This window comes from Limulus polyphemus, unplaced genomic scaffold, assembly GCF_000517525.1.
Source record: "Limulus polyphemus unplaced genomic scaffold, Limulus_polyphemus-2.1.2 Scaffold722, whole genome shotgun sequence".
NCBI lineage: Eukaryota > Metazoa > Arthropoda > Merostomata > Xiphosura > Limulidae > Limulus > Limulus polyphemus.
Genome location: NW_013666332.1, coordinates 38963 through 48880, shown reverse-complemented (window position 1 = coordinate 48880; position 9918 = coordinate 38963). Strand labels below are relative to the sequence as shown.

Sequence of the window (9918 nt, the reverse complement as noted above, 5' to 3'; positions counted from 1 at the left end):
AAAGTGGAATTTTTAAAAAGATATACTGAGCACATGTTCAGCAAACCACTAGGTAAAAAACAACTTATGTTTGAAATTAATAAAAATATGAAACTGACCAATAATGACCTCAGCTAACCACTTCAAACTATCCAGTCCACAGTATCAGTCTTATGATTTATGTCCACAACTTAGAAGTTAGTTGGTATGTTCCCTGAGTAAATCTGTGGCTACCAATATAACAGGAGAGAGATCCTACTGGTTGCCATGAATAACTGAGGAAAATGCTTAGAGCTAATGTAACACGTTTTGACTCACCATCCCTTGCACTGAACACTTCTAACAACTTTTACTGGGGCAGATCACCACAAGAACTCTTGTCAGGATGACAGAGTTCAATAAAAAGTTGCAGAAATAACAGGGGAGGTTTAAGGAACGTGTATTTAATCAAAATCATCTGATGTAACTTGAAGCACCCTATCATGCCAGCTATTACATTATTGTACATAAAACTCTTCTAGGTTTATAGTAGAATCATTATTATTATAGAAATTTACAACACACACAGATATTACACCGACTTCATTGCACACATGTCACTGAGATACTAGAATAAGTTTATATATATATATATGACCGTGGTTGTCTAGTGTAAAATACCTCTCTCAATAAGACATATTGTTCACATTCACATGTACTTTACACTGCACATACCTACATTAAATATATTATAATTGAAACATATGATACCCATTTTCTGAATTAGAAAGTACAAGATAGCAACATCAAATATCCAATAAAATTTTTGTATTAACTTTTGTTAGGAAAAAAAAATCATAAATCCAAAACTGTTGTGAATCTTCATGAGTTGAGTTGAAAGTCACACACACAAAAAAATTGTATTTCCAATAAAACAAACCTTTCATTCCAAGTTGTTTTGCAGCTTGAACAGCAGTGCTACCAGTGTCTTGGTTCAGCTTAGATACAATAGTGTCAGCTGGGTGGGAAACCACAGCACAGAAAATACCAGCTGCAAAGAAGGAAAAAAAGTAAACTTTAATACTATCCCTACTACAATCATTTTAAAACAGGAAAATCAATTTAGAATGCTCAAAACACCTGTACCAAAAACCAACATATTTAAAAATTAGGGGACCTTAATCTTGCATTATGTGGAATTTACTATTCAGTATATTCTAGCATTTTTTATATACTGTAAACAATCATATACACATTAAAAAAAATGTGGAAAATATTAAACACACTGATTCACTGGATTTTCTCTCTTTAATAAAAGTATCTCCTTTTAACTCTATTGCCACGAGCATCCTTTCCTGTGCAGGTCACAAAGTTTTAGTGTCTTACATTCAACATTTTATTAAACTACTTTTTTGTTTATGTTATACCAATTAGTATAGCATAAAATCTCAGCTAATAACCCATATTTTAATGGAATATAAGTTAAGTTCTTAATTCTATTAGGAAATATTTTAAAAAACTCAGAATTTCCCCCAGTGTGACACATGTGACATTTTCTCTAGGTATCTTCTCCTCTTTATTTTATCCACCACCCCTTCAAAATGTAATAAATTGAATGTAAATTTCTCACTATAAAATCCTTATTGCTCAGATAAACCATAATTTTTTATAGCTTTCTATTTTTTGGTTACAGAGCTATCAAATAGAAAATCAGACCCATCTTGCTACACCCACCTGTCACATCCTGTCTTTCAGGATTTGAAAATTGTTCTCTCTTACATTTAATTCTATATATTATCTATAACCAATACAAGGCCAAGGTTTTCATCTACCAAATGATCTATTACATTACATTGTGTTCTAAATAGAGAGTTGTCAATTTCTCTGTTAGTACAAGCTTCATTCCCACAGGAAAGATAATGACTAGCATGGATGAATTTGTAATGGCTCTTGTAGCATAGTTAGAATGTCAGAAAAATTGTGAGAGTTCGGAGAAATTTTCTACTTTGTACATGTTATTATTCTGTGTTCTTTGGTGCATTATTTAATTAAATAAAAATCATTTAGTGCATTACTACCATTAGTATAAAAAAAAGTAGAATTAAGTATCATTAACAGTTGACAACAGAAAAAAAAAATACTTGGGTAAGTACTTTATTTCTTGTTTATTCTTTATTTATTATTATAAAAGTAACTAAAATGTAAAATAAATAATTTAATAGTGTTTCACGAGGCACAAATGTGAGCAGCTCATGGGTAACAATTCAATAGCGTAACGTGACCTCCACGTTCCCCAAGTGATTGACATCTTATAATGGAGTGAATGGGAAATAAAACAATAAAACTTACTTATAAACGAATGTATACTGTTAAGAGTTTAAACCTATTTAGCATAAATGAATGTAGTTTCATGTTAGACTTTGAAGTCATTCTAGAAAGAAAAAAGGGTAATTTAGATTTATTTCAATTTTCTTTTGGTGATTACGAGGTCAGTCAAATTGACCAACTCGGTATGGAGTTAGGGTAGAGAAAATAATAGAATAAACATGTTTTCCTTAATAATTAAGTGATGCATTATTAGTAATACAATTAGAATAATAATAATACAATTAGGATAATAATCTCAAATATAACCAATTATAAGGACTGCGTAATACGAGACACCCATCAATCTGTTCAGCATGGTAAATTTTAAAAACTCAAAATAAAAAGGAGAAAGAAAAAAATGCTACATTTAATATCACTCCAAAAATTGTCACATATTCAAAGTAGGTTTTTATTATTACTCAGCAACCTAATTTTTTTATATTATTCACAATGCTCCTTCACACCTGCTTGATGGTATTTTTCTACATATCACATAATATCAATTATTGAACAATATTTTAACTGCACTTTCCAAGTTCTTGTAATATAAACACACAAATTAAAAACAGGACATCAATAATACGTACATTTTTGAACAATGGCAAGACACGATGAATGTTTTACAAGAGAAATGTGCAAATCTTGAGAAAACGTTAATAAGTTTCATTCTACCTGACACCTAAAAGATTTCATAAAGCATGAACTGCAAAAATTTCTAAATAATCATGAGTTTTTAAGTGTTATTCTCCCATTTCTTTTTTTTTTTGTACTTAACAGATATTTAACTCAGACATGATGGAGCCACAGAACTGTATAATGGTAAACACAGCAAGTCTTCAGAAATTTATACAGGCAAGTACGAAAACAATCAGATACTACACAGCTATAATGATCATTTGCTTTCAAATAATGCATTAAAAAAGTATGTAAACACATTGTAATAGTGGGTACGTAAAAGTCTGTACTTGTCTCATCAGTTAACAGATAAACATTTTTGATTAAAGTGTAATTACTTTACAGTCCACTGTACTTAAATCATTTATTTACATATATCACTTAAAAGGTTAGTATGTGTGGCTCTTATTGTTCTTGACATACTTAGTAGATATTTCTGCTTGAAATAATTACTGTACAAGTAGATGTTATATGTGAAAATTTTAAACACACAATACAATTTTGTACATACCTGAAAAATAGTAGTTCACTGCTAATTGTTCATTTATTACTTTTTCATTTAAAAATAATAATTTAGTTTTAAAATTCATGTATAGTAACTGTTAACATTTTCATACAAGGCACGTGTTTAGTTTTTATTCGACTGATAATTGACTAGCGATTAGGTTCTCCTCCTCAACAAAACGTTTTTCCACCCTTGCCGGAATGATCAACTTTTGATTCGTTGTTTCTTTACTCAAGCCGCTTCAGATGAAATACTCACCAATGTAACCAGCTGCAAATGTAACTATCAACTGTTCTGGCTTCGAACATGCATCTCTTGGTTTGGGAACAACGTATTTGTATAAGACTTCCACGGTTCGCTCAAAGCAAGCAAACTTCATCATTGTATACGGAATCTGTCTCATCCAGAGAGGAGAAATTCCTTTGTAGAACCTATTAAAAAAAACAATTACCATGAAATGATAAACCATGAATAATGAAAAGACTTGAGTACAAAATAAAGCTTCATTTCAGTACCTTAAAAAGAGATAAAAGTTTCTAATATCCAAGGTACATTGAGACTTTCTTCAACATACCTACATTAATACAAACAGATTTTCAACAAAATAGATAATTAAGCTAACATTTTTGGTTTTCTATACTGTTTAGATTATAATACCACATGTACATACCAAGCTAAACAAAATAAGTGTTCCATCACTATGAATCTACCCCTGATCAGTTACTACAAATTATACCAAATAACATTTACAAAATTGTTACTTCCCAATAAGTATTTATCAACTTTCCAGTCACACTGCAAACAAAACTATCTATTAAAGAGCTTCAATGTGAATTATGTAAAATATAAGAAATTTTTACACAAATAGTGAAATAGTAAATTATAGGGAAACATCATTTTCAACCTAATACAGCAAACATTATAGGAAAGAACTGATGGCACTTTATAAATCAATTACAATAACAGACAAGTGCTCAGCTCAGTATCAAAAACATATCTAGTATAATATAATCCCTCATGAACTATAATAATAAAACTAGCATTTTATGAATGAACAAAATACTTCTAGTTAACCCAATGGCCCCTTCTGTATGTCACTGGACATGCTTTCTGCTTTCAAAGATTTTCTTTGAAATGACCAGTTACAACACAAAATAGTTATTGTTTAATTAGCTATCACTCTGAAACGTTTATAATAGTCATTATGTAGTTTAAATAAACACTCAAAATTTCATTTTTTTTAGATTGAAGTATAGCTTAGTTACTGAGCATGATTGCTTTACAAACCTTAAGACTTAACAAAAAATTTAATATTTTGCAAATGAAAGTATTGTAATGTTTACTGATAATCTACCAAATTTTGTTAGCACATGCTTATTAATATAAAAATTATAGCATGAAAACTATAACAAGCACAAAATGATTACGACTTTGGTCCCAGGGACCGAGCCCAAGCTGAGTTAACTGGCTTGCAATGGCCACTCACTCATGAAAAACTACAAAAATTTAATAAATGAAGCAATATTTGTTGATATTTGTATCTTGCAGGTATCCCAACTATCATTGTGCATTACTTACTGCTGAAATTTACATTAGGTGTAGTTATTAACAGACATAAAAATTAATGACATACTATTAACTCCGAGCAATTTCATAGAATTTTCATTTAAACTGTGAAAAATACTATCAATACATGTATATAGATTCAATTGCTTTGCTTTACATGTCAAATTATTTTATATATCTAATCCTCTTTCGTGTATAAATGAAGATGAATTATTTCTGCATCTCTTAATTTTGGTTTCAAAGCTACTGAAGCATTAAAAAAGTAAGTAAATTGTTATCCTGTCTGTCACAGAATTTGTTAAACTATTTCATGTTTGAAAACTTCCAAACAATTATCTATAAACCAGAATACACATTTCTTACCCCCACAGTCCTTCTTCTCTGTAAATTTGGGGAGCTGCCTTGCGCAGCACTGGTGGAGAACTGGGCTGAGTTTGAATACGAACTTTCACTGCTTCCATGGGACAAAGGAAAATGTCAGCAAAGAATTCAGCAGAAGCACTGGCAGCCAGGTATAGTGATGTCCTCCAAGTGTAACTAAGTTCCTAAACAAAACACAATCTACAGTTGGTATGGTATACAAACAATATGGTAATTAACAGAGAAGGATTAGGTTGAATTGGCATGTCATGACTATTTGGTTACATTCAAAATTTAATTAAACAGCATTATTATCCATGGATGTCAATAAACTTAGCATGAAAAATTAATTTATAATTTAATTTTTTACATTATCCAAGTTTTAACTTCTTAAGTTTAAAATAAATATTTTAAACCTAAAAAAAATCTGTCTTCATTTTCATGTTGTGCATCTGAGCCTCAATTTCTCCACATCAGAATTTACTAATGTATAAAAAAAGCTGCTACAATTTCCAACTAATCATAATACAAATTATTCATAATTACAAGAAGAATGTCAAATTTGAACCTCCTACCTTCTTGGTTTAATGTTGAAAATGCTTTGAAGGTGAAATAATTCTGCAATAATTCCTGTGCAATATAAACATTAATCACTGTCTAAATTGTGTCTTTGCAATTGAAAGTCTGCTTACTGATTTTTTATATCACTATACTAACATCTTTGAAAATTATGTCAATTTGGAGTTCCTTTACAGCATTTCTCTACTTAACAAAACCTCAAATGCTTAAAAAGTATTTTCTTTGTCTTTCAAAATTTGTAGTGCATACTGCAAGGATTTACACATTTTGATAAAAAGGTTAGAAAAAAATTACCTCTACACTCCAGATAATTATAAAAGAACTTTTTATTTTAACCAACATTTCACCTTTGTGGCTTCTTTGGGGTATGCTGTATGTACTAACCCTGAAGAAGCTGCAAAAGCAAAATGTTGGTTAGAATAAAAGGTCTTTTATAATTATCTGGAGTGTAAATGTCTTCTTTTTCTAACTTTTTTTTTTTATCACAATCTTTTCTTTGTGATGCTTAACAGAGTTGACCAATCAAATAATGTAAGATGACTGGTCAAATAACATAAAACCCATTAAAATACTTCATTGATCCACTTATGAGCTAATACTTTTTCATTATTAAATTTACACCCCAAGGTCCCCCCCCCCCATTTATAGGCAAGATTGGAAATTACACTCCTACTGATGAACTTCAAAATGATCAAATGTTCAACCTAAGCTACAAAAAGCTAATTATTTTGTAATAGCCCAATATTTCTTACCTTTTTACATATTTCATAAATATTACATATATATATTAATATAATGCAAGAGTTTAAGAGTCCCTGCTCTTTATCCACTGAAATCTTTATAAGTGAGTGATGTTATACTATACCATATTACAGTATCCTGAAATTGTATGAAGCCAACAACCGATTTTTTTTTTACTTACAATATAACTTCTTCATAATTTCATATTATTAAAAATACATTCTGTCTAATGACTGGTAATACATTTTATTTATGACACACAATCAATATGGTGGTGTTGTATATGCAGCATTGAGTTTTTTGTTGTTGTTGAAAGACTAAAGATGAATTCTAGACTGGTTCTTTTTTTACTTACATGTAAATTACATTATTTACATTAAATTAAGTAACATTATGATAAAAAATATATAAGAAATGAAATATATGACAGTATTTGACCCTTCAAATGCCAAATCCTGTTAAATTATATAAAAAAATTTTGTACATATGAATGAGCACAACTTTAATTTTTATTAATGACAAAATTCACTTAGAATTGATAGATATCAGGTTGTTTTTTTTTTGGGCACCATTGTGACCTGGTGCTCAGATTGTGTCAAGCTCAAATATTCTAATGGAGCAGTTTAAATGTTGTGTGATAAAACTTCTTTTTCTCTCTCTTCAGAGTAACACCTAAATGGCCCTAAAATAGTTTCTAAAAATAACTTTTTTACAGGTTATTAAACAAGATTTTATCAATACATAAGACTACACTTACCTCAAAACTATAAATGAAATATTATAGTCCAGGTTTCATTAAAAAAGTATGTTAGTTTTTTTAGGATAATTTCTGTGGTTTTTTAAATTATCAAACAATTTCTAAAACAACATTAAATCATTTGACAGTTACACAAGGCAATAAAAGTCAATCTAAAATGTCATAAAAGATTTTTGCATTTCCATTAAATTATACTGAACCACTTACCTCACCCAGAATACCACTGTAAAAGTATTTGAATACTTCATAGAATCCAAACTTTCCCAGACCTTGCATGGAGTAACCAATGGCAGTTGGAGCCCAACCTTTACCAAATCCTTTAAAGCCATCTTCTTTGAAAGTAACACTAAACCCATTAATAATATTTTTATACTTTGCTGGATTTGTCTAAAATAACAATAGAAAAAAAAAAGTTTAAGATACATGGCTTGTTTCATCCTGTAGTATATAATAAAGAAATGCATCAATTTATTACAAAAGTTGTGATAAGTTTTTAAAACAAAAATACAACATATATCCAAAGATGAAAAAAAGAAGTCTGAAACATTTTAGTCTAATGTGAAACACCAAAAGTTATAAAGCAAGCTAGTGAGGTCAAGTGTCAAATTTTGAGGATGAGCCTTTGAGATTTTTAAAACAGTGAACACTATACAATAACTACAAGTCTGAGTATGCATTCTTTAGTTTAACAATCAGGTTTATTTCTAATTACTGTTGATCTTCAAAAGGTGCAACAAGTAACAACTCGTGATAAATCAAAGTTGTGATTCTATTGATTGCAAACTGTGTAGGAATGAAGGCTGAACTAATCAGATGTGACCAAATGAAAGACCATCTGCTTTACAGCTCACCCACAAATATGCGTACCAACACAATAGTACTCACTTCATTTATAATTGTGTGACTGAGGTCTCTGCATACACAAGTCAATTTGTAATATATATTATGTACAAAGACCTAACTCTCAGCTCAAAACATTAATGTGTTTGATATCTGTGATTACTCTAGTCAATAACAGCATTAGAACACTAAAAATACTGCAATTTTTTTTTATATATTATATATGTCTTCACATGCATGAGCCAAAATTTCCATTTCTGAATGCGCCTGTATGACACAATTTGTAGAAACTAAGAAATGCGAACATGAAAAATTAGGTTATCGAGAGCCACGTATACCGATAACATGGACCACGGAAAATAAGCTCTCCCCTATTCCTATAATTTACAATGTGCCTATTACTTTTATGTTTATCAAATATTTAGGCCTAAATATTTCCAAAAAGACCATAATGCTTACTGCACCAAAACATGTGCTTTTAGTTACATTTTCTAATTACTTCTAAAACTTGTTTTTTTACATGAGCTAAAGCACTAAGTGTAGTCACATCAACAAATAACAGACCTATTGTGTAAACTTCAAATATATATTCTAAGCCCAGGAAATTTCACAAAGGATTATCTTGGATTACAATATTTTTTACCAAAACACGGATAATTAAATTTCACTTCAATGTTATTGATACTGAATTTATGAATTATTCAACCAATTTTTATGTTCTCCGGTTGAAAACATATTCTAAGAACTTGTGAATAAAAGCAAAGAATATGTAATAAATATGTCAAACACACTATATCTTCCATATAAAAGAAAGCAAGGTGACAGTCAGACTTCCAAAATAGAGAGAAACATCACCTGTATCCTACATTTCACCAGGTCGAGGGGAACAACAGCAGTGTGAGTGATTCCACAGCTTAGAATACCACCAAAACCACACAACATGTAAAATTTCATAGACCCATACTCACAGGAATCTGAAAGAAAGAGTTGATTGCATACTGAAACATTACTTCTAAAACTCGTTTTTTACCCGAGCACCAAATGCAGTCAAATCACCAAATAACAGATTTATTTTGTAAACTTTGTATATACTTATCAAACACAAATTTTATACAGAAATTGTTTTAGTTTTTATTAAAAGAACATTGTATGTAAAATACAAAGTGGATTCACAAGTTGACTTTAACATTCCCAGGTATATTGACCTTTCAGCCATGTCTGGCTAACAATACAGAAGTTACAATGGCACGGTGCACGTGCCCTCATGTTACTGTATCCAATAATATAAAACTGACCTTTAGTCTTGAAAAAGTGACCTTCTACAGTCACATTTCAATTATTATACATTATATATGTATACAGATTATTGCTAATTAGAAATAAATTCGATGACGAGGAACCCACTTTGAGACTAATAATGGCTGGAGACGGCTTAAATGGGTAATGAAGAAAAACTTTAATATAAGCTTAACATGACAGCAAATGTACAACGTTTCGACAAGGTTTTGTCACCTGATGATGTACTTTACATTTTTTTTTTGTTAAACTGTAACCTCGTACTAGTGGAACA

At 30.1% G+C, this 9918-nt stretch overlaps 1 protein-coding gene across 1 annotated transcript in view; it reads right to left on the bottom strand.

Annotated features, from left to right (window-relative positions):
* LOC106460172 (phosphate carrier protein, mitochondrial-like) overlaps nt 1-9918 on the bottom strand; it is a 17439-nt gene that overhangs the window by 1807 nt on the left and 5714 nt on the right. Inside the window, exons 3-7 of the mRNA XM_013919859.2 lie at nt 9204-9322; nt 7716-7895; nt 5435-5616; nt 3764-3936; nt 899-1009 (exon numbers count right to left, since the gene is read on the bottom strand). Coding sequence (XP_013775313.1) covers nt 899-1009; nt 3764-3936; nt 5435-5616; nt 7716-7895; nt 9204-9322 — 765 coding nt within the window. The remainder of the gene's footprint in view (nt 1-898; nt 1010-3763; nt 3937-5434; nt 5617-7715; nt 7896-9203; nt 9323-9918) is intronic.